General features: G+C 42.1%; 1 protein-coding gene across 7 annotated transcripts in view; it reads right to left on the reverse strand.

Moving 5' to 3' along the window:
- Nucleotides 1–6,447: 6,447 nt before the first annotated feature.
- FAM171A2 (family with sequence similarity 171 member A2) overlaps nt 6,448–26,068 on the reverse strand; it is a 59,629-nt gene continuing 40,008 nt past the window's right edge. For 3 of the 7 annotated variants that reach the window (XM_039331544.1, XM_039331542.1, XM_039331541.1), the window contains 5 exons: nt 16,900–17,058; nt 15,808–15,984; nt 14,628–14,744; nt 13,755–13,881; nt 6,448–10,171 (listed from right to left, as the gene is read on the reverse strand). In XM_039331544.1, coding sequence (XP_039187478.1) covers nt 8,620–10,171; nt 13,755–13,881; nt 14,628–14,744; nt 15,808–15,984; nt 16,900–17,058 — 2,132 coding nt within the window. In that variant the 3' untranslated portion in view covers nt 6,448–8,619. The remainder of the gene's footprint in view (nt 10,172–13,754; nt 13,882–14,627; nt 14,745–15,807; nt 15,985–16,899; nt 17,059–26,068) is intronic. The other 4 variants (XM_039331545.1, XM_039331543.1, XM_039331546.1 and 1 more) reach the window with 2 other exon arrangements.

Here is a 26,068-nt window from a genome sequence, read left to right on the forward strand (position 1 = left end):
GTTTTTAATATGGAAACTGGCTTTTTTTCTTTTTAACTGGAGGAACATTTTATTTTGTAAATGCCTCCCTCTATTTTTGTAAACTAAGCTGATATAGATCAGACAAGATAAATGCTTTATCAGTGATACTGATAAATTGCTAATAAAAGAGAACTGACTGAACTGATGTAGAATTTGTTAGGATTTCAGAAAAGGAAGAAAATCATTTAAACCACTTAAATTTCAATGCATATTATGAGTCTTCCACAGGACCAGTTTATCTTTCTCTTTGGGAATAAGTGGCTGTAATTTTTAAAATTAGGGGAAACCCTTGGCCTAGATGGAGTAACAATTGATACCTATAAAAACATGTTGTTTAGCTTCTCAGTAAAAACAGTTCCTATTATATAGCTTCATACCAGATAAACTTACTAGCCATAGATCTGGTGCTTTGATAAGTATGGATATAAATATTTTACAGAAAGCTTTTCCCCTTTTATCCATTCAGCTAATATTATATTTAACACAGTGGCATCAACATATTGATAGATTCATAAATGAAATAAAATTAGGCAAAAATCCATTTGCTATTATTTCTTGGAACACTAAGAAACTTTGTTTCTAAAATAAATTTTGCTATATTGAGGTCCCCCAAAGTTGTATAAATGATCACCGGTGGCATGTGTTTTCCTTTTTAAAAATCTACGTAGTCGTACAATTAAAAATGGCCTTTTTCTCCTTTACTTTTTAATTGGATTTTAGAATTGCTTGCTTGTACCATTAATGAATTTGAAAATAATAAAGCTGATGCTATGTACAAATAATGTTTCATGGGTCATTGATAACACCAGAATTTCTATTCTTAATCCTACTTCTATAATCTGACAAATTAATCTTATCTGATTATTCAGTAGTTGCAGATAATTTAATATCATTTTCACACTCATTAGCCGTAACAATAATTTAAAATAAAAACTTTTAGAATTCAGTTGTCCTTAGAATTCAGTTGTCAATCTGAATTATTATGTGACTTCATGGAAATTCTGTTCTGCAAGAGAATAGTGCATCAGATTTGAAGGCTTATAAACTCACATAACACTGTTTTTCTTGGTGTCTTTGAACTTGATTGTGTGCTTGTAGACTTTTCAATACTCAACTAGGCAACATCATCCGTATTCACTTGTGATGTTATCTAGTTGGGAATGAAATGTCTGCAGGGCAAACAACCAAGCTCAAAATTCAACAAGGACTCCCCGATTCAACACTGAGCTACATATATCTTCTATTGGAATAGGTAACACCTATCTTGAACTCCTTTAAAATACTGTTCTCTTTTCTCAAGATTTCCAGAACAGAAGGCAATCCCAGAAAAAAATGTTCTTAAGGAATTGCAGACACGTGTTTATTTGTATGGTCCCATGTACTTCAAACACCTTTTGTCTATAAATCCAGTGCTGTGCAATCTTTTTAGAATTTTTGTTGAATTTTGAAAGGTATTGATATACTTCAAGATACACATGGAAAATGTGTTATAAAATTTATATCCATTATTCATGAGAATTCTGATTTAAGAATACTGGTAAACCCTTGAAGGTTATAAATTGGGCTTTTCATATTTTTACCTTGAACCAGTTTAGTTTTATTGAAGCAGTTTTTTGCACAACTTAAAATCGGATTTGTGGATTCAAAATTATTTTTCAAGTTCTTGTTATTTGGACTTTAGTTGTTGCTTCTGAAATTTTATTTATTAAAATTGGAAAACAATACATAAAACAGGCATTTTTAAATAATAAACTTGAATATCCTGTTTTGCAAACCAGTGGCAGATTCTTTTAAAATAGCTCCTTTGATCTTAACATGCAATTAATACAACAGAAAATTTTATGTGTACTGGACACCTAGGAGAATGCTTAGTAAAGGCAACTTATGGTTATCGTACTATTATAATTTCAAGAGTTGAAATATTAACTAGTGTAGTTAATATATTAGTAATTTTTGGTGTAGATTTTAAAACTGAAAATAGTTTTGCCAGTGCAGATTATAATACACAAATCTTCACCTTCATTATTCGTAATAAATTAATAATATAGAGCTATCGTAATTTAGTCCTCTGCTGCAAGTCTCTGTTCGAAAGTCTCGCGATAGCTGTGTAATCGGGACCTATTGGGCGGGGTGAAAGCTTCAGTTTATACCCTCCTGCTCTCTAATCCAACTCGACGTATAAACCGATTCTTTGCGTCAACTCATATGAAAAAGTTGTTTTAAATCAGCTCGCTGGCTGAGGAATTCTGGGAGTTGAAGTCCACAAGTCATAAAAGGGCCAAGTTTGAAGACCCCTGCTTTAAATGTTCAGAAATGAGCAAAGAAGTGTCATGGATTTATTTAGCGCATGGCATAACATATATGGACTTATCATGGAAGGGTTTTGGTACTAGCATCTTGGATTGTGCATGGGAGGGGGTATATGTGTGAGAGAAACGAATCTATCACAGCTACAGTCTCTGGCTTGACCGGAAGCTTAACTTCGGGAAGCTGAGGGCAGGGCTGGTAGGTGGAGGACAGGATAAAAAGAACCTGGAAACTACTCCCGATTTAAACGAGCCAATAGAATTTATGGCTGGTCCCCCTCGAGTCGTGCAGACATTCAGTGCTAGTAAAAGGGGTGGGGTGGGGATGGAAGGAGAGGATCCGTCTTGGCTGACGAAGAGCAAAGGCTTTCTTTGTCAGGGGAAGGCAACCTTAACTCGTTAATAAGATATAAATTGTTGCCAGAGTACTAGGACAGAAGTATACATGAGTAAAATTACAAGATATTCTTTTTCTATAGAATAAAATTGTTTATTTTTGCTATTATACTAAAATGACATGACTTTACCTCTGCTGATAATTTTGAAAAGGTTGTTTTGACAGGTGTGTTATAATAAATTGTACTAAGAATGGCGTTTATGTCCTCCAAATATGATATTCAACAATACCTTCCAAGAATACCTTTATTTCTGGAAATTAACCATAGGGAAGGCATTAGGGAAGATTTTCTTCTTTAAATGAAAGGAAGACTTTGCATTGGTGAGGTGATATAATATCATGATCATCCTTAACCTTGCTTTTGGGATGTATTGAGCCACTGTTTCCACATCCTCAGCCAATAGTTCAACACATTTGTAAAACATCTGTAAAAGTTGGAGAAAGTTAACCATATAAACTAGTAAAGGAACTTGCTGGTCTCCATTTTCCAAGTTTGTCATGCAAATTATTAAAATGCTTACCTACATTTATTGAGAGCACAATAGGGCTGGGGAGTATTTTCAAGCATCAAAATAATGTAGTCTATTTCCAACTTGAGAACAATGCTGCCACACTGTTTTTACAACATCCTCCTCACAGGACCATACAGTGAGGAACCAATTTTAATAATGTGGATGGGAGATCTGGGTCTATGGACTAATTCCTCCCCCCCCCAATGTTTTAAAAAGGCATTGGGGAAACCATGTTTGTATGGCTGGCAAGAAAATACCCTGGCATTACTGGAATATCTGATCTGAAAAACACATTTATCTCTCCACATTGCAGGGCATAATTGACATATAATTAGCACATTACTTTGTGTTTCTTTTCCTGCTTCAATATTGAGTAAACTTTAAAAGCCATCACTCGTAGGTTTATCATTACCAAATACAAAAGGAAAAAGACTGGAATGTTAAAAGAAGAATGGACAACTCACTTATAAGCTAGCCCAATAGTATGAAGCTACTTTTATAGACAGGTTTTATTTAAAGACCTAATTATTTCTGTTATTGCCATTCTAAAAAGTTTCTCTATAAATAGCAACTATTACCTCTTGTTTCTGATAAAACACATAGAAGAAATATTGAAACTTGAAATACGTTCTAATTTTATTTACCTATAGGCCAGCAGCCATTCCTTATCCATTCTTCTATTCTGTTCTATATAGGTCTGAGAACTGTGTAAACAGCTGCCTTAAAATCACCATAAGTCCCACTGAGGGAATCTGTTTCTTTTATCTACAGTCATGCTGGATGTGGGGAGGAGAGTGTATCCTTTTTATTATTTTTAAATTCATACAGTATTTCTGTAAGCCTCAGTATTTACACACTGGTACTTCTGTTAATTTTGGCCCTGTTGTATTACTGACATCAAAAGCCTTTGGGAAGTTCAAACACTGATGGCATCAAAATGTGATAATGCAACTAGATGCCTTATGTGCCAGTATTGCTTTTATGGCAATGTGGTTTTATTCCATAAAGATAACCACAATGTACACAACAGTTCATTTAGTGACTGTTCAAAATTACAATGGCATTAAAAAAAGTGAGTTATGATCATGTTTCACACTTACAACCGTTGCCACATCCTAAAGGTCAGTGATCAAAATTTAGACTTTTGGCAACTGACTCATATTTATGATTGCAGCATTCCAGGGTCACATGATTCCCTTTTGCAACTTTCTGACAAGAAACTATGGCAAGAAATGTCTTAAAATAGGGCAAAATTCACTTAACAAATAACTTGCTTAGCAACATAAATTTTGGGCTCAATTGTCATATATCGAGGACTACTGTCTATGTGCTGCACATTCTAACATTTTAAAGCAGCCACTATTAAACCTGTGGATTGGAACAGAATTGCATCTTGTTATGAATCAAATAATAGCTAAAGCTTTAAGTTATACAAATCCAGTCAAATACTAGATGATAGCCAAGATTTAAAAAGATTTTCTCTTATCTCATTTCAGTTATAGACTATCTGAATTTTTTTGCAATCCAAGGACTACATAGGCTAGCTAAGATCTTAAAAAATATTTTATCCTTATTCCCATTGCTCATTATTCCCAAATTTCATGCAGCTCCTTGTTCCCTCCTCCCATCAAACTTTTATGCACCACCATAGAATGTTTGAAACTGCTGTATTTTTAAGCAGCTCAAACATTTAGAATAGAGTCTAGAACAGGCAATCCAACTTTAGTTCTCTCCTTCCCACCCACACAGCAGTGACTAAGACTGTATTGTTCACTTTGAAGGCTGCTGCTTCTTGCGCAGGCAAACATATGTCCTTTCCACACTGAATAATTTTCACTGCTTCCATGTATAAATGTTAAGATTAGCATATTGTGTCTATTCAGTTCTGATGTGTGTGCGAAGGGCAAAGAGGCCAGACTGCTAAGATAGCTGTAGTTACATTAATACTTTCCCTAACAGTAATTGTAATTTAGAAATGAAGTTCCCCCCTAATACTGTCTCTTGCACTTGCATTCCAGGTCTTAGGTTATTGTTAAACAGTTATAGAGTTGAAAAGAGATAAATGAGTACAAATGAGTAATCTACCAATAAACCCTCTCTTGTGTGAGATCTGTGTTTCGAAAAATGTAATCCTCCTACCATTTTCAGAGGGACTCCAAAACAGGAGGAAAATAAATTCTCTTGGGAGAGGAAATCACCACTGTGCAATGTTGCTGTGATAAATTCAGAAGATTTATATATTAATACCATTCTAAAGAACAAATAGGAAGGTTCATCAACAGTAGCCACCGAGTCCTCCGTTTTGCCAAGTTTGTCCAACTATTTTTTCTTCAGATCATTAAAAAAAAAAAAAACCTCAAAAGCTTGTCTGACAGTTTGATGTTACTGGAGAAAGTAGAACATATTTAACATAGTTAAAGATACACATATATCAGAGGGAATACCTTGCTATTTGCCCCTGGATGCAAGGCTTTTCTTCAGCTATAAAATTACAGAAAGCAGCATTGTGCACTGATTGGAAAAGGTTTCTGGTTCTGGGTTTCTGATTGTGTGGGGTGATAGAGTGATTAATACTTCATTGACTTTTTAAAAATTTTCTTCAGGTTTGACTAAAATCCCACTATCTTTGTAGAGAGCAATAATTGTCAGATCACATCAATGTGATACCTTTAAAGTCATTAGGCACAGTTTTCTTGGGAAAGGTTAGTGATTGGCTGGACAGTCAGGTTACAAATGCAGGATTATCTTACACTACTCAGATAGTATCTATCATTTGGTATTAGTGGAACATGGAAAGAGACAAAATGCGTTGAGAGAATAGTTAGCCAGCTCTTGCAGTATCATCCACAGTTGGAAAAAGGTTATACATGATTTACAGAATATTAATAGTTCTCAAATGAATAGGGTGCAAAATTAATCAGACATGAACATTTTCTGCAATTTTTAGCCAAGACTTCATGTACATAATTTGATTATTTCTGAAGCATTTTGACAAGTATTCATCTTGCATTAGTCACATCAGTGGTTCTAATGATGTTCTTTCAGAAAAAAATCCTATGAACATAAAAATGATTCAATGTAATGCTGTGGAAGAAGGCAAAATATAGAAATTACTCAAATAATTAAAAGGAAATCATCCCAAAGCAATTACTAAACTGAAAAAAAATAATTTGAGTTATAATGGAAAAAATAGTCTTTATACAAATAGGGCTCAGCCCCAGAACCATTTTTTCATTAATAAGGCTCACCCCGGAGCAAGCAAATAAAAACCAATGTTTCTGAGCATATGGTAAGTGCTCCACTCACACTGTGTAAGTTATGTTCTATTCTGAAAATCTCAACTAAAGTTGAAATGATTAAAGACCTATTTTTAAGTCAGAATATCCAGATCTTGGCAAAGAAAAAGTGCCCTTCAGAAAAAACAATATCTCCAAACAGAATGAGAAAAATGACACTCAATCAGAAATAGAAAAAAAATAATAAGAAAACTAGGAAATGCAGACAAATAGATCAAGTATCTAAAACAGTAGGGGAAGATGTGCTCTAGGTAACCAACTTACACCTCTAATGAGGGATCTGTCCGTAGCAGTTTGCAAGGCTGGGGATGATGGGTGTGGGTTTGAAAGGAAAAGAATGGGAGAAAACCCTACCCACTTTCAGCTCTGAACCAGTTGTCACTAACATGTAGCCTCCCAGTTTATCTCTGAAGAATGTTGCCTTCAAAAGAAAAAAGAATTTCCACCTCTATTTTAAGATCTTCAAGTTTTGGTATAAAGGTGAGTCTGAAATAAAATATTTCCCTAAATTATTTCAGTCTTTGCTGCTTTCTGCTATTACAAAAGGATGTGAGCCTAACTGATTGATGAAAGCCCAACTATCCTTAAACACAAAAGCAAAAAGCTAAAAAGATTCTTAGGTTCCACCTTCTTATCTGCAGCTACAACATGCCCATCCCCATTTATTATCTTCCAATTTGATTGACAAAAACTTCAGTGTTGGGGCTGGCTAGTAGTTCCCCATCCCCTTCTTCAGATGAAATCATAACGTGCCACAATGGGCTCCAAGATCTCCACAAATACCTTACTTGGAATTGCTCATCATGCATATTGTTACTTTTGTAAAACCAAGACCTGGTCCTGCTGCTCTTTAGGAACTTCACAACTGTGTTGCTGGTTGGCTCAGTTCCCTAAGTCTGTGCTGATGGCTTAGCAAGTTGGCCCCTGTGTTTACAAGCAGAGATGTGCCAGTTGTTTTTTCCTTCAGCAATCCCCCTTCTTGATCCCTCTGCCAAGCATTCACTGCAGGAAAAAAGGGGATTATTCAGAAAGGAAGATCTGAGGAGCTATGAACAGATGGTATGCCTGTATGCCTCTGTGGATATCAAGATTTCATTCACAGCTGCCTGGTTGGGTGGAGGGAGGGAGACATTGGGGCCAGAAGGCACTTGGAAGAGACAGAGGACTTGCAGGCACAAGGAAAAAAAAAAAAAGGGGGGGGGGGCACAGAGATACTCCAATAAGGAGTTCATTTGGCAGCGAGGTCAGACACATCTATCCACACACACATGGCTCAGACTCCCATCCACCACTGACGTACACGCATGCACACACATATGTATATTACCCACACTAATGCCCAAATTTCCCCAAACCCACCCCCCTTGTCTGGGCCCTGTACTGTAATCCAAGTTTTTGGATCATAAAAGAATAGGCACAGATGGACATCAACCTACAGCCCTGGGCACCCACCCCTACAAGCTTCTGGCTTGGAAAATCCACAGGACTTAATTTTAAAAAAGAACTGTACAAAGCCCTGAAGGCAAGAGGGTTGTGGAATTGAGTCATGCCTTTCCAATGAACCTCTGTTATCAAACTGTCAGGGCAAGGGGACAGCACTAGTTCTGGTTATACCAAACTGGGTGGAAAATAAGGGATTTTAGGAAGTGGAACCCACATAGGACAAGCAGTATCCTCTCCACAAATTGACAAGAGTTACAGAACAATGAAACTTCCTTCGCTGTTATTACATCTTTGTAATTCCTGTGCCCCAGATTGCTTGGTTCACAGTGGTTGGTGGAAACAGAAAGAGGCCAAATTTTCTTAGGTAGTTTGCTGTGGCACTTCTTAACCTGTCTTGAGCAAGACAGCATCTTTAGTGGCTAGGGTAAAAACATTAATGCAGCTTGGCTGCATTGTTTCTTGTTCTGTTCGTTCATCTCTTCTGTCAAAAAATAAGGGCTTCAGTTCAGCTGAGCATCTGATGAGATGGAGAGAAAAAGAAGCCAAACCAGACTAAAAGGCAAATACTCATCTCCATGGTTCTGGTGCCTCATCCTCCCCCACCGAAAGTATGCAATGAGGGTGAACTGTCTTTCTGCTGCTGACTACTTCACATTGAAGACCATGAGAGGTCGTTCCTCACGTTTCTGCCATGGACTCTTTTTGTCTCCCTGGTCATCAGTTCCTTCAGAAGGTTCATTGCTGTCATCCTCTGGGCTGGTCATTGAGTCACGGCGCAGTTCGCTATTGCTGTTGCTGCTGCGAGAGCTGTTGCCACGGCTGCGCCCATGTCGTGGAATTGTAGCAGCACGGTGGTCAGTGTTTTCATCCAGCAGAGGGGTGAGTGAGTTGTCCTCAGGAGAACAAACGGCAGTGCGACTCTCGCTGCTGCTTTGTTCTGTGTCAGCATCGGCAAAGACCAGTTTAGAGTATGTTGGACCCATGCGCTCCTCCTTCAGGCGTTTGGTGGGCTTGGCTTCATTGACATCCACACCTGAGTCCAGACTGGCATCATTGCTGCGATTCCTCTCAGGGCCCTGGAGATCAATGTAAGAATGACGGACTTGAGAGGAACGTCCATCCAGAGATACAAACCAGGCTCGTGGATGTGGCTTTACACCCAGTTCCAGCAACTTCTTCTCAGTTAGTGCCTGTAGCTCCCCATTCAGTTGGGCCATAGTGGACTCATTCAGCAACACAGGTATGGTAACTGAACCACTAACAGATTGTGTGTGGGGTCCCCAACCTTTCCCCTCCGGGTCTTCCACTTGATGTTGCTGTAGTTGGAACTGAGGATGTTGCAGCTGCTGTTGGAGGAGCTGCTGCTGCCTCTGTTGTTCCTGGGGACCAAATTGATGAGGGAGTCCCATGGCAGTTGGGTCCATATCTGGTTGATTTTCAGAGCCCGTAGTAGTTTGCTCTGTTGGACCCAGGCGCATATAGTGAGCCGGAATTACGAGAGTTGGCATGACATTTCGATACACTGTATCCTTCATATGGTCAATAGAACCACAGAAGATTAGCTGTCCAGGTTGACTCAGAGAGGTGGGACGGGCCAGGTGGTCTACAGACTGCGACATCATGAAATCAGGAGGTTTGGCATCCGCTTTATGAGCCATATAATGGTCAAAAGGAGTTGGGAGAGGTGGTGGTGATGGGGGCTCCTGCAAATAAGGCTTGCTATCATTCCGTATTTGTTTGCGTAGTGTCTCATTGCTCTTGTCTTCTACACGCTGATGTGAATAGTTGCGCTTGTAATCGTCCAAGAGAGGGGGTTCTAGTGTGCCAGGGGTATCCATGGACCGAGCTGCCTTCAGTGAATAGCCCTCCACCATTCGGGGATAGTCATCCTTGGCACCACCTCGCTGGTTCAATGTATCTACTGTGGAGGCCTTGCTGGCATGATGAATCTTCTGGTTTGGCACTTGCTTGAAGAATTCCTCACGGGAGCTCTCAAACTCCCTGGAGGAGGAGAAGGCTGATTTGAAGATGGGTGTATGCACATCTATGTCTCCATTGGATGAAGCTGTCTCCATATGGCTAGTGCAAATAAGATTAATTTGTGACATTGATGTAGCTTGATCCTTCTTGGATGCATCCAGAGCCCCAGAAAGCTGAAGCTTTCTATGTTGTTGCCGTGGCTTGAGACATAGTCTCCTAGAGAGGAAGAAGTAAAGAAAGAAAATGGTTACAAAGATCTGTAATACTGGAAAAGTATCATAGTTCAAGTTCTTACATACTGCATCCTCTGCACAGAAAAGGTCTTCTATGATGCCTGAAAATTCCCATCTTATTAACTTCAACTGGAATATCTCTGCACAAAAGTTGTCCAGAGGTATTCCTCTGGAAAGGTGTCACTTAATAAGATGAATGTAATGTATGTGAGACAGATCTTCAGAAACAGAATGAAAAGATTCTGCCTAGAGAACAATCAGATAAGAGAAGGCAGGCATAGCCCACAGCTGCATAATAGGTGGAGAAAGAGGTTCAGAAGGGATTATCCCCTAACTTCTTAGGCTATAGGGGAGACGGTGGGAGATTTGTACTTTCAGACTTGCAAAATTCTGTTACAGATAGTCCTTGACATCTGTAACAAGTCATTCAACAATCATTCATTCAGCGACCTTTCAAAGTCACAATGGTCCTGCAAAAAATGGACTTATAATTGTTCCTCAAAGTTATGGCCATTGCAATGCCTGTTTGGTCATGTGATCAAAATTCAGGCTCTTGGCAATATGCCCGCACTTATGACTGCAGGGACACTTCAGTTCCTCTCTTCCATCTCCCCCTATCTCTGTCCTTTTGGTTCCCCTACACTCCATGGCCTTCCTGCTCATGCCAAGCTTTCCAGAGATCATGTATAGTATTGATCAAGTTACAGTTTTCCAAAAACCTTGCAAGAAGGCCACATGAAATTTAGACAAGTCTTTATGCTACTTGGAGAACAGAGCAAATGGCCTTGGGAAGAAGGATTGGCAATGCCAGCCGCTGCCTTGCAAAGGGCCAGACTGCGCAAACTTGTTAGTAGTAGATTGAAGATGGCAAAGGTGGTGGAGTGCAGGGCAGCAAGAGTGGCTAGCCTGGGGCAGCTGCTTTGTGCTAACACCATTGGGACTTCCCAAGCACTTGGCACTTTTTGAGGTGTAGCAGCTCTTCACTGCACTGTTGGGGCTTATTTGGGACTCCCTCCACTTCCTGAGTAATGACTTGCATGCCTGAAGTTATAACTGCAATTGGAACTGCCAAGATTGCTGTCACTAAGCAATGCAGTCACATGATGTTTCACTTTATGACTGCATTATTTAGCAACAGAAATTTTGACCCCAACTGTGGTTATAAGTCAAGGATTATCTGTGATATATCCTTACAATGAAGTATAATTAATTCATCTGTTTGTGTTTCTTTTCTGGTTTATCTGGGAAGGCTGACCACTCTGCAAGTCTGCTACTCCCTTCCAAAGAGAGGAATTTCAGAAATGGCCTCCAGTCTTCAAGGAAATCTGCTGTTTGTTGAGCCTCTGGCTGCTATGTTGTTGTAAGACCAGCAGCAGTGGATGCACAGATGACCAATTTGCAGAATGCTGTGATTCAACTAACAGCTGGGGCAGAATTCATTTCAACCTTTGGCAGCATAACTGATGACAGCTCAACAAATGCTCCTGAATTCCTATGGGAGCTGGCCAGAGAAATTAGAGAGGGTCAGGTCTGAGCTTCTTTCTCTGCCCATTATGAATCTACGGTCTATGTTTTATTGACAATTCCGTAGGCAGCATCTGTTCGTCCTATTTCTCAAGGCCTTTTTCACATACCATCACAATAGGAAAGAACATTTCCACCTGATGAATCGTTTCCTCCAGAATAAGCAATACCCAAAATAGAAGACAGGCAGATATGAATAAATAAAAGTATTAATAAAATATAGTAAAACATCTTTTAAAAATAAGCAACTGGCAATTCTGGGATCCTATCAAACTATGATTCTCCTCCCAAGTGAAATATATTTAACTATTACAAGTGAAGACTTATTTTTGCTCCTAAAATAAATACATTGGAATGCATTTATTTGAATGCACTTGAATGCATTGGACAAAAAAAAAAAAATCAATTGCCCAGGAAAAGTAATCACTGTTTCTCATTTGGAACTAATGACAATGAAGTAGTTAGGGAACTTTCTTCTAAGGTTTGAACAAGTGTAGAATATACCTGAGATCTCTCTCATGCATCCAAACCAAGTATCAACTTAGGGGCAGAGAGAGAGAACAAAGAAAGGGTGACAAAGTTATCAGTAGCAAATGTATAATTCACTGCCAAAATGTTTCTATTTGCGGAAACGAAGATTAAAATGGCTCTATTCCAAAGAAAATAATGGCTCTTTCATTCTTGTGAACTGAGGATTTGCTTTTTTAGTAGTAGTCCAGGTCTTTAAATCGTTTTCTTTCTCCTCTTGAATTCCCATCTCCATCTGCTTCCTTTCTTTTGGGACATTTTTTTTGCTCCATTCAATCATATCAAATTCTTGGACATTGCCTGAACAAACCCAGCAGGGTTTTTTTGGCAAACTGTTTCAGAACTGGATTGTCATTGCTTCCTTCCTACGTCTGAGAGAAAGTGCATAACGTCAGTTAGCTGGGTTTGTACCTAAGCCAGGATTAGAACTCATAGTCTCCTGGTTTTTGCTTGATGTCTTAACCATTACACCAAACTGGCTCTCTTGGGGTATCAGGGAATTCTATAATTTAAATTCAGCATACTGAGTAACAGAATTTAAATGTATCCAGAGAATGCTTGGGGTTGACAAAGTATTCATTTCCAACTCCAGGTCAATTTTCAGATCTAATTTACCTGAACTGCATAGAAATATATCAGGCCCTCTATTTGTGACACTTGTGGGCTCTCTAAGGAGATCAGTGGATAAATCTGGCTTTGGAACCCTAAAGTTCCATAAGGAATTGAATAGTTCTGTGCGACTGAGGAGGACCTTCCTTCCCAGGGATTAAGGAAAAAATAAAATTATCTCTGAGGGGACAAAATTGAAAGCACTCAGCCATCTGCCCATGCCTTAATTCCAATTCTTCAGAATTGTCCATAGATTTTTTTCTTTATATAGTGAAAAAGAAAAGACTGGTACACTGAAATTTTAGCCCACAAGTTCTATGGCCTGAAAAAGTTTGAAACCATTTAACTTAACTAAAATATGGGAAGAAAGGCCGAGATAGAAAAAAATGGGCCTTGGAGATGAGGACAGGAAAGTGGCTGATCCATGACTAATCAGCCACAAAGAAATGCCTGACATTGTCCAGTGACCAGTATCAAAGTGTTTGGAACAGCTGTCAAATTCCAAAGAATTGGAATCCTGCAACCCTCAGCTGAGCTGCCATGCCTACACTCTGCCACAACTGATTGCATGCAGGGGTGTGTTGGTTTTCAAAATGCCCTGTATGAAACTCCCTGAAGTAAACATTCTATAATGCTGATTTTATTGATGGTGGGCAGTTGTAATTGCTGAGTTTAGGTGGAAACAGGAGATGCACATAATCTCATGGACTCAAGATCAATTATTGCAATAATGCAAATAAAGTAAATATAGCAATATCCAAATGAAATAAAATAATGTGCAATAATTAAGCCTTTATTAAAGTACTGGTGCTTAGTAGGACTATGAAAAATGGTTTTAGAAATGGGCTCGAGTTAGAAACAAGCGGTGAGGCAGAAGAAGAGACAAGAGAAAGTGTGGCACTTACCTGCAATAGTAGATAAGCAGGCAGAGCAAAATGAGGACCAGCAATGCCAGGGCACCCAAGATAGTAAGTAGAAAGATAGTATGGTAGGTGGCAATATCTTTAATTCCTGTTGTTGAAGTTGCCAGCCCTGCAAAGAAACAGCTTTATGACTTGCAAATGGTATTTGCTATCTATTATGAGAATCTATATAAAGTCCTTTAAATTACATTCTCTGGATGGCTTACAATAGCATTCAGGTTTTTTTTAAAAAAAATGCAGTTTAATCAAAATAACATAAATAACAATTTAAAAAGCCAAAGCACCAAAAGATTTAGAGAATAAGATTTCCCATGGCAAATTTGTCTGTAGAAAAGATGGGGAGGGGGAATAATAAACAGTGCTGTGTGCTAAGCCCCCACCCCTTTTGCACATGTGTCATGATATTACATGCAATATGAACCAGACAGGGCATGTGTCCCAAAGTTAGAAGGAAAACATTCCACTCAAACTGAGAGTTCTTCTAGAAATTATAGTCCAAAAAATGCCACACCCCAAAACAATTCCCATCAGTATCAAGCTCTTGGCAGTCTACTGCAACAGGAAGCAAGATTCTCTCTCAGTTTAGCAAGATTTACTGAAGAAAATAGAATAAAGTTACAGAAATCCAGAAATCTCAGATAGATTTACTTTTCAGAGATCAAATTATCCCTCCATTAGTTAAGGCAGAGACATTTTCAGTCTTACAAAGGACCACTATGGAAACTGTGCAAAGGGCCATTCTCCTAACTGATAATTAGTCCAGTGGCCAACATGTTAATTTTACTCATATCATGATACCAGATATGCAAAAAACCTCAATTTACTTCTCAGAGACTTTGATTATGGCAATTTTACCTGATACAGGAGACAGCAAAGCAGCTGCCCAGTAGCCCAACTGTGGAGACACAAATGTCCAGTAAAGCTGATTCCCCTCCTTCCGGATGAGTCCAGTTCCATTCCGGATCCACAGCCCTAAGAAGAGAGTATATGACTGAATCTACCATCAGAATAACCTGAAAGGAAGAGAACTAGTCACCAGCACTAACTCCCCCCCCCTCCTTATAATCAAAATGATTCAAGAGCATTGTAATATGGTAATCAGTGTTTGTGCCACACCTAATGTGTTTTCATGTATAGAAGATATACAGCATTGGAACTGGGAATAGGCAATCTAAAAATAAGATATGGCTCTCAAAATATCCCCCCTATCTGGAATTCTAGTACCATCATTTCACTTAATAACTTCAGTATTAACTCTAACCATCACTTTATTTAATACCTTCAGCATCTCAGCATTAACCCTAATGCTAACCCCAACCTGAAAGAGGCCCGAGGTTTGATTGACCGTGCCTACCCCTGTACCAAACAGCACTGAACAATGCTGTCTGTTATTGAACAGACAGCATTTTGCTTATACTGCTAGCAAACGTGGGGGTAAACAAAGAAAATGAGTTTAGATTTAGAGAGCATTATAGAAATAAAACATATATACCCATATTGATTCTAAACTGGAAGGCTGAGGTACAATGCAAACTAAACTTTTAAGAAAGAGAATCGAAAGAAAGAATAAAAAGTGCAAGAAAAAAGAAAGAGGAAAGAAAAAGTATGATAAAGAAAAAGAAAAGTGGAAGTTACCTCCCACTTTCATTACTACAGGTTTGTATCATAAGATCTGCACCAAAAACCTAGTCCTCTAAACTACTACAGTAGAACACTTTCATCAGTCTCATCCTCATCTTCTTTCTGGGAATAAAATGTTTCCACATCAGATTTGGTTCTTGTAGGCATGGTTCTTGCTTGCCAGCACAATTTCCTAATGTTTTTCCAGATGCACTTAAAATTGTTATGATCTTGCAGAAAACTTGCTTCTATGGGTGAAGGAGAGGATGTTTGGATCTTATTAATCACTCAGTGTGTTTCCTGTCAAAGCCTCTGTTTATACAAACAGTATTGTTTCTTGCTTCATATGTTTGTAATTATTGGATACAATGATCAAATCATTAAAAATATGATTCACAAGCATTCCACCACTCACCACTCTTGAGGTCAAAGCGCCAGGCTGGCACACTGGTACTTGCAACAGCAGCTGTGTTGAGGGGCAGTGGGATGGAGAGATGGACTGAGCCAGAAAGCTGGACTTCTGTACTATTTGCAGTGAAGAGATGAACGCTGACTGCAACAATAGGCACCAACTCTAACCACGTATTACTAGCTGTACAAAGAGAATTAAGAAATGATGACTCTCATATCCCCAGAGGCCCCACAGCTATGTATACATTGGATATGCATTTTCAAGAGAGAAAATCCAAAAGATACTCCTATTCCTACCTGTGCGGACGGTAGTGTATGAATTGTAGAGGATTAAAAGGATTTTTAGTTATAATCATGTATTGTTAAAATACAGACCTATTCTCTACAAAAAACAGGGGGAGGGGATGGAATTCAGAGAGAGGGAAAGTTTCTTTGTTCTCTTGGAGGCCTTGTAGGAATTGGGCACTTAAGAAAACATATTTCAAGTGACTGGGCTAAAGATTGAAGTCCAAACCATAGAATGCTAGCAAAGTTGGAAGGGAACATTTAGTTAATTGCATGAGGGTTATTTAATTTATTTTGTTATCTTGATGGATATGTGCTCACTCAGATTTTTGACAGATTACTGAATGCTGGGTTTCAACCTCATGTAATTCATAGCAATTACTTATTCTTTCAAGTCTTTATTTTATTTCTTATATCTTCCAAAACCATTTGGGGGTGGTTATAAATTACAATTTATTTAACAACTTATTCCAGAATAAAGGGGATTTGATGTTCTGTTCCATATTCCAGATGGTAGTGGGGTATCTTCCTATTCAAGAACAGATGGTGGCAGTGTAACTACCTGCCCAGCTGGAACTCTGTTGCTGAACATCTCAAACTCAGATATAAAGGATATGAAATTGAAGACGATTTCAGCAGACTAGGGTTGATATTAATAACAGACATCTCTTCTTCCCATCCTCAAAACAACAACAAACTAGTTAAATATAAATTTCATATCTCCAAATCTGATGTCAGAGACAAGCTGTAATATAATGGCTAGTTCAATGCTCCACCCCTCCCTATCCCACATTCCATGATGGCCCCTTACCACTGCCATTACTTTCAGCCCCGATGAAGGACGGGAACCCTCTCATGTCTGGCCCACCACTGGCGGCAGTCAAAGTGGCTGAAAGCTGGCTGTAGGTGGAACTGCGGGACAGGCGAGCAGATTTGCGCTGGAACTGTGCCCATGGCTGGCTCTTAGCTCCTGCAATGATCAATACTTAAATCTTCTGGTCTAATTGGGCAGTATTGATAAAAGACCACAGAATCCTTTGCTTTTGGTGCTGGGCCTTAATACACAAGTTTGCAATGCAAGAAAGCATCTATAAGTATTTGGTCATTAACAACAAAATGCAGCCTTCAATAAATTCAGATTTAATATAACCTCTATGTGTTGGGAGAAAACATAAAGAAATAGGTTACTATATGACAGTCGTATAAAATTGTTCAGCTTTTTTGAATTAAATTTGTACAAAATAGATTATGACCCAGGTCATAATATTAGATCCTAAGTTGGTCTTACTAAGGTTTTTTGATAATCCAAATGACACCTTAAAACATAAAAACTTGATAGTTTTCTTATTGGTTGCAAGGTCCTGGAAAACAGGAAAGGCTTTGAATAGTTCCACTATGCTTTAATGGCAAAGATGATAAAAAAGGTGGTAATATATGTCACCTGAAAGTCATCACAGGTCCACTGATAGACCCCTTGTACAAGCAGTTCTTGAATTACGACTACAACTGAGTCCAAAATTTCTGTTAATATGCAACACATCTATTAAGTGAATTTTGCCCAATTTTATGCTTTCTTTCCACAGTTGTTAAGTGAATTACTTCAGTTGTTAACACAGTTGTTAAATGAATCTGACTTGCCCTCTTGATTTTGCTTGTCAAAAGGTTGCAAAAGGTGATCACGTGACCCCAGGACATTGCATCCATCATAAAGATATACTGCAACCATCATAAATATGAGTCAGTTGCCAAGGGTCCGAATTTTGATCACATAACTATGGGGATGCAGCAATGGTCGTAAGTGTGAAAAATGGTCATAAGTCACCTTTTTAGTGCTGTTGTATCTTTGAATGGTCATTAAATGAACTGTTATAAGTCAAGGATTATCAGTAGTTCGCCTACCGAGCAAATAGATCAGCAGACGATGCTGTCAATAGGTAATTACACTACATTCTGCAGCATCTTGAATCTCCAGGGTCCTATGAAGAGGCCCTTTTTGTGAACTTCAGCTCAGCATTCAATATATCATTCCAGAATGTCTATGGAGATTCTCAGTCATCCAACTCGTGGTTGCCCCAAAGATGCTTTTTCAAGAGGCAACTGGACTTTTTTGTTTGCTTCTCATCCAAGAAGCTTCTTCAGAAATTTCTTACAGAAATTCTCTACTCTAAACTGATCTAGCTTACTGTACTTGCTCAAAGTTATAGATGGATAATCAGTTTTTTGACAGATAGGAAGCAACAGGTGAGGCTAGGGAAAATTATATCTAGTACCAGGGCATTGAGCACAGGTGCCCCTCGGGGCTGTGTGCTCTCTCCGTTGCTTTTTTTCCTCTATATACCAATGACTGTATCTCAAGGAAGCCCTCTATTAAAGTACTGAAGTTTGCAGATGACACGACAGTCATTGGCCTTTTTCAAGATGGTGATAAGTCTGCATATATATAGGAGGTTGAACAATTGGCCAGGTGGTGCAGGCATAACAAGCTAGAGCTGAATACACTTAAAGGGGCGTTGTCTTACCTTTTTCTCAGCGCGGAGATGGAGAATCCACCAATGGGTTAGTTCTGCCTTCCTGCCCATTAGACCAAGTCAGCCAAACTTGCTACGCCTGTATTGGGATAGGCCACTCCCAGTCTTGATGATGGCGAAAGCAGCTGACGACAGTCCAACTGTTGGCTCCCGGATCCCTAATATAGCCTGACTGCTTTAAGGGTGGGAGTGGATTCTCCATCTCCATGCTGAGAAAAGGCGTTCAGGTAAGACAACACTCCTTCTCCAGCACTGGAGATGGAGAATCCACCAATGGGACATACCAAAGCCTTACTGTCCCAATGGAGGGGAAACAGAGAAGACTCTAGGTACGTCTCCAGTAGCCACTTGCTGAAGGACTCTCCTTCCAAAGGAAGCGTCTGCCGATGCAAATCGGTCTACCTTATAATGCCGTACAAATGGGGAGGGCGATGACCATGTTGCCACCCTGCAAACCTCCTCGATAGAGGCCTGTGTGGCCCATGCCACGAAGGTCGCAGCACTGCGAGTAGAATGTGCCATGACGTAGCTTGGCGCTGGCAAGGAAAATGACCCGTACGCCTCCGCGATGCAAGCCTTGATCCACCTGCCTATGTTTGAGACAACACCTTCTGTCTGCTAGAGGCACAGTGAAAGGAAACAAAGAGAGCTTCAGATTTGCAGAAGGGTGCCGTTCGCTTGATATAGTAGCGTAATGCCCTGGGAACATCCAGTGTGTGCCACTGTTGTTCCAAGGTATGAGGGTTAGGGCAGAAATCCAATAGGATGACTTCTTGGGCCCTATGAAAAAGGGTGTTGACCTTAGGGATGAAGGTGGGGTCCAGTCAGAGGACCACCCGGTTTTGGTGAAAGGTGCAAAGATCCTCTCTGACCGACAGTGCCGCGAGCTCAGAAATGCACCTGGCTGAGGTGATAGCAACCAGGAAGATGACTTTGAGGGACAGGGACCTCAAGGAACAACAGCTGATGGGCTTGAACAGTGATTTGGTGAGGGCCCGCAGGACCCGTGGCAAATCCCAGGAGGGGTACCTATGTACCATGGGTGGTTTAGTGTTTGTGGCACCCTTGAGAAAGGAGTGTATCCTAGGATGTTGTGTCAGGGGCACTGAATTGGTGCAGGTAAGTAAGGTGGACAAAGCCGCGACCTGCCTGCGGATGGTGTTAGGCGCTAAACCTGTCTAGGCCCTCGAGCAAGTATTCCAGGATTCTCGGGATTGTTAGGTCCGAGACGTCTATTAGCTTCCTCTTGCACCAATTGCAAAAATTCCTCCATGTGGAGTCATAGATGCGATTTGTCGCCGATCGGCGGGAGGCCTGAATCACTGAAATTACTCTTGTGGGGTATGATTCCACGCTCAGGATTCGGCGTTCAAGTGCCATGCGGCTAACTGCAGCTACTGGGGTTCTGGGTGCTGTAGAACCCCCCTGGCTGAGAGACACGCAGTCTGGGGGAATCCTCCATGGAGAGGAGCTGGAGAGATTCACCAGGTTGGCAAACCATGGTATTCGTGGCCAATATGGGGCCACCAGTATGACCTCAGCCCGTTCCTGCAACATCTTCCTGATGGTTGCCAGAATCAGGGGGAGGGGGAAGGCGTAAAGCAGTTCCCCCGGCTATGGGCATCTGAGAGCGTCCGCTCCCTCCGCCTCCTGGGAGGGGAACCAGGGAAAAAACCTCGGGAGTTGGGAGTTGGTCGGTGAAGCGAACAGATCTATGACTGGTTGTCCGAACCTCTGCGCTATTTCCGCGAAGGGATCCGGATGCAGGCGCCATTCGGACTGGCCTATGGTCGCCCTGCTGAGAGAGTCCGCTTGTCGGTTCACCTCCCCCGAGATGTGTTCGGTCTTGAGGGAGGACAGGTTGGTCTCTGCCCAGAGGCCCAATGCCTAGGCCTCGGTCATGAGGTCCCTGGATTGAGTGCCCCCTTGCTGGTTCACATGGGCTTTTGCCATTACATTGTCCGTGAGGACTAGTACATGTTGCCTTGCCACCCTGTTGCGGAAGTGGCAGAGGGCCAGGTATATATCTCTGAGCTCCAACCAATTGATATTGTGTTTCAGATCTGCGTGGGACCATCGTCCCTGGGCCAATTGAGACTGCAGGTATGCTTCCCAGCCGAACAGACTGGCATCCATCGTGAGTGTGAGCTTAGTGGGTTCCTTGAAGTGTGACCCTCTGGCTACTGCTGGTGAGGCCCACCACCTGAGAGACCGCAGGGTTTGGGGGGAACCCTTACCCTTTGGTTGGAAGAGCTGATACCCCGCCTTTGGAAGGGGCGGAGGAACCATTCGAAGTCCCTGGCCCAAGGGACTATTGCAATAGATGAGACCATCTTCCCTAGCAGCTGGGAGAGCAGGACCAGTGGTACTACTTGCTCCCTGCGAACCCTGAGGACCAGGGTCTGGATGCTGTCCTGGCGCTCCTGTGACAGGTAGACCTGACAGCTGAGTGTGACTATGACGGCGCCCAGGTGTAAGAGACGGGTGGAGGGGACGGTCTGACTTTTCTGAAAGTTCACCAAGAACCCATGTTCCTGAAGGACCTTGATTGTCAACATTAGGTCTGACTGGATGGCCTGAAAGGAGGATGACTGAATGAGAATGTCGTCCAGGTAGCACTGGATGCACATCGGTACCATTCTTAGGTGTGCGGCCAGCACTGCCAGGACCTTGGTGAAGACCCTTGGAGCTGCTGAGAGACCGAACGGGAGGGCTCTGTATATGGCCCATGTAGCAGAACCTGAGGAAGTGCTGGTGGTCGGGGAAGATGGCGATGTGGAGGTACGCTTCCATGAAGTCTATGGAGGTCAGGAAGTCTCCGTTCCTTACACTGCCCAAGATGGACTGAAGGGTTTGCATCCTGAACTTTCGGTATGCGATATGGCAGTTCAAATCCTTGAGGTCTAGAATCTCCCTCCATCCCCCCAAGGTTTTGGGAACCATGAAGAGGATGGAGTAGAATCCTCTGCCCCGTTGTTCTCTTGGCACTGATTCTATGGCCTTTATCTCCAGGAGATGTTGAATCGCCTCTCGCATGAGGCTGCTTTTGACAGGGTTCCTTGATTGAGGGCAAAGAATGAAGTGCCCTGGGGAGCTGGATACGAATTCCAGAATCAGACCGTATCGAATGGTTTGGCGAACCCAGGAATCTGTGGTGATGGCCTCCTACTGAGGGGTAAAGAGCGCCAGCCTGCCACCTATAGGGGGCAGCTCGAGAGTCACTTGGACCTTCTATAGGGCCAACTCCCCCTGGAAAGGGCCGTTTGCTCTGGAATTGCTGTCTGGGTCTGGGTCCTGTCCTGTCTGTAGCATCCTGCGTGCCGAGATGTTGGATGCTATGGTTCTAGATGAGAACCTGGCTGCATGTAGCATGGCATCCAAGATGTACTCCGATGCTGCCATAAGCTTGCTCAGATCTTGCTGGGTACATGCCTCCTCCTGAGGAAGCCTAGCTTGTAGTTGTCGAAGCCAGAGTAAAGAGGTTCTGGCAGAGAAAGATGCACAGGTGGCGGCTCTTACTGCTCACACCACTGCCTGGTGAGTTCTGCGTAATGTCAGTTCCCATCTCCTGTCATCGGCCTTTAGCACCTTTGCCATGTCCCCCGACACCATGGACGAGAACAAGAGGGGACCAAAGAGTTCATCTACCGTTGGCACTTTGAGATCCTGTGACTGGTCTGGCCTGGCCTGGTCTGAATAGTATTTTGTCCGTTCCCCTCAGGGGGGGAAAGGTGCCAGGCGATGCCCATTGTTTCCGGATCGCGTTGCGAAAGAGTGACGGATAAGGTACGTGGTGCTGGGTCACAACAGGTTCGAAAAACACCGAATCTGAACTGAACAGTGGGTCTGGCTGTGGGATATGATGAGGACCTATGTTGGCTGTGGAACTGGCCTTGCGGAGCAGTGGCAGGAACAGGACCGGGTTGAAGGATTGGGGGGGGGAGGTTCTTCCTCCTCCCACCAAGCCATGTCCGGTTGGTCATCCTCCATAGGAGATGAGGCCCTGCTATGGTAGGACTGGGATGAAGAGGAAGGGCCCTGGTAATCGGGTGCACCTGACTGGAAGAAGGGTGGAGGTATGGGAGCCAAGAGTTCGGGTCTTGACCCGTGGTGGGACCTGGCGGCAAGCGCCTTGTCCACTGCCTGAGCGATCAGGGTTTGGAGCTAATCCTCAGAAGAAAATCCCTCAGGCCCAGCCCCTTTGAGCCCTGCTGTTGCGGGGGTGAAAATGGCCTCTGGGATCAAATGTGTGACCCGTGGTGACGGTGATGGTTGTTGGATCAATTGGACTTGATCTGTCCCAGGGGAGGGAGGGTTTCCCTCCGGGAACCAGACCCCTTGAGTAGAAGAAGAGCCCCAAGGGGAGGTCAAAGGGCACGTCATCTGTTTGCTCCGCCTTTGCCCTGGCCTGCTTCTGCACTTTGGAGAATTCTTTCTCCAAGGCCTGGTGCCTTCTGATAGCCTGTTTCTCTGCCAACTTGGAGGGCTTACTTCCAGAAATGGTCTTGACTTGGCCTTGATCCTACCTGTCGCCTCCTGCTTGGAGGATTTCTGCCGTTTGCTGGTGCTGGGTGGGGAGGTGGTGTTCTTAGGTTGAGACACCGTGGGCTCCTCCATCCTAGGTGAGCTATCTCAGTGGTATCGAGAGGGAGCTCTGGCAGGGGATCAGTTGGCGAGATGGGCTGAGCAGGTGAAGCAGGGGATGGTCATTCTGCTCTTCTGACCACCTGACCGGTAGAGGGAGCAGACTGTTTGTCCCTCTCCTTTGGGGTCCGGTCTTGTCTACGGCCGCTTGCTTGTAGATCGCCTGATGGCGCTAAAAGAGGGGTGGTGGTCAGGGTAATGCGTTCAAGAATTGTGACTAATTTATTAATTAGAAGAGTTGTGACTAATTTATTAATTTTAATTTTAATTTTATTTTTTTAAAATGTCTTTATGACTTGTGGTTCCGGTGGACCTGGCCTGATAACGCTGGCCTAAATTTTTTATTTTAGTAGTCCGGTGATCATTTGAAAACAGGGATGGAGAGGGGGGAGGCGGCCTGAGGTGAAGATCGCTGGCGATGGCCTGTGCAGCCATGCAGTCCTCCCTTCCCCTGTGAGGAGGAGGAAAGCTGATTGTGATATCTTCGTTCCTGGGGAGGCTCAAGCCTGCATCTGGAACCTCTTGATTTACTGGGCTGCCGCGTTTGTCCTGGCAGCCAAAATGGCGGCCGGAGTGATTCTGTGCAACTGAAGAAGATGGAAGTGCCTTTTCGGCTGCCAGCAATTCGATGCGAAAAAAGGAGCTTCTGCCCTATTGGCGTGAAATTTGAAGAGGAAGAGGCAGAAGTGCCTTCTTTTGTCTCAGCGTGCCCCGGCGTCCAAAATAGTGATTGGGGCGAACTGGCACAGCACCAAGGCGGCCGCTCAGCTCAGGGATGCCGCGAAGAGGAAGACTGGCCAGCAAGGATCACAGCGATTAGACAGAGAGGCTCAGAAGAAATTGGCAAGAAAAATCAATTCCCAGGTGCAGCGGCCGCCGATCTGATGTGGTGAGGAAACCAGCTGGTTCCTCGATTTAGGGACGACAGAGACTGAATCTCCACCCCCCTGGAGCCCAGCTGCCTCTCCTCGGTTCAGAAATGAACGGAAATGGAGTCTCCACCTCCCTGGAGTCCAGATGGCTCCTCAGTTCGGTGGGAGAACGAAGGTGAAATCCCCACCCCCCCAGGAGGTTCAGATAAGCTCCGCCTGCAGCGCTGGTCCCAGCACTGAATAGCTGAAGAGGGATTTCCCTTAGGAGGGAGCTGAAGCCTCAGCAATAACCACAGATCCAGGAGAGGGAAACACCTACCTCCCCAAGCCTTCCACAGACTATTTCACACAGCGCTGATCCCAGCGCTGTTGAAATAACTGTGTTGTGAGATAAGTAGAATCCACCAATAATTTAGTCTCTATTACCTGCCTTAGACTAGGAGCCAAACTTGTCACGTCCGTCTGAGCTGAAGATCAAGTCAAGACTGGGAGTGGCCTATCCCAAGACAGGCGTGACAAGTTTGGCTGACTTGGTCTAATGGGCAGGAAGGCAGAGCTAACCCATTGGTGGATTCTCCATCTCCGGTGCTGGAGAAACTATAGAGATGAGAGTAAATTTTAGGAGGAGCTCTTCTATTTTAACATATCTGACAGCATAGTATTAACACCAGAGTTCTTAAATTCTGGGGTTCTATAATCTCCCAGGACCTGAAATGGACGCTTAACATTAGAACCATTATTAAAAAGGCACAACAAAGAATATTCTTCCTGTGTCAACTCAGGAGGTTCAGACTGCCCCAGGAGCTGTTGATACAGTTTTCCAGAGGAATTATTGAGTCTGTCATTTGTACTTCTAGAACTGTTTGGTTTGGTGTAGAAACGAAATAGAACAAGTACAGACTTCAGTGGATAATTAAGACTTCAACCAGCCTGCCTCCCATAGAAGATCTGCATATTGCGCAGAAGAAGGTTGAGAAGATATCTGCAGACTCCTCACATCCTGGACATAAACTGTTTCACCTCCTCCCATTGGGCATTACAGGCCAAAACAATTAGACATAGGGATATTTTTCCTCCTCAGACCTCCACTCTGTTGAATATCTAATTCTCAAGTGCTGCCTAATGTCTATGTATATTTTGCCCATGTAGTATGGCTGTAGCATTATTATTTATCCTTCTTATCTTCTTTACTTTCTCCTCCTATTGGTATGATGATGATGATGATCATTATTCTGTTGCTTTGCATATACACTGAAATCTTCTGCACCAGAGACAAATTCCTTATGTGTCTAATTGCACTTGGCCAAATAAAATATTCTATTTTTATTTTGCCTGTTGTATTACATACAAGAAAGATATGTAAATTGCGTACTACCTTTCTCCAGATTCCTAGATAATTTAATTAAATAAGGCTATATGTATTTTATTTCTATATATGAGCCCAACGTAAAAAACTGCAGAAGTTCTCAAATTTTGTTATATTATGATTTCCTGAAATGACAAATAAATTATATCCTCCCCATAAATAAAATCAATAATTGCATTGAAGTCAGGATCAGGCAAGAAATTAGTATTAAATTTGAAATCAAATTTAAAACCATAATTTAATAGAAAGGATGATCTTGTTTATTTTTGCATAATTTCTGAAATATGGAGACTATAAGAAAGAGTACCTAAAGCTGTATGTTTCAATAAACTCCTAAGTGCCCAAAAGATGACACAACCTCCTTGATTTATGACCACAATTGAACCCAAAATTTCTGTTGCTAAGCCACAGTTGTTAAGTGTGTTTTGCCCCATTTTATGATCTTTCTTGTCACAATTGTTAAGTGAATCATTAAGTTGTTAAATTAGTAACATGGCTGTTAAGTGAAACACATTGACTTTACTTGTCAGATGGTCCCAAAAAGGTGATCATATAACCCTGCAACCATCA

Source organism: Crotalus tigris, unplaced genomic scaffold (assembly GCF_016545835.1).
Source record: "Crotalus tigris isolate CLP2741 ecotype Arizona unplaced genomic scaffold, ASM1654583v1 scf7180000024437.13266115, whole genome shotgun sequence".
Classification (NCBI taxonomy): Eukaryota; Metazoa; Chordata; class Lepidosauria; order Squamata; family Viperidae; genus Crotalus; species Crotalus tigris.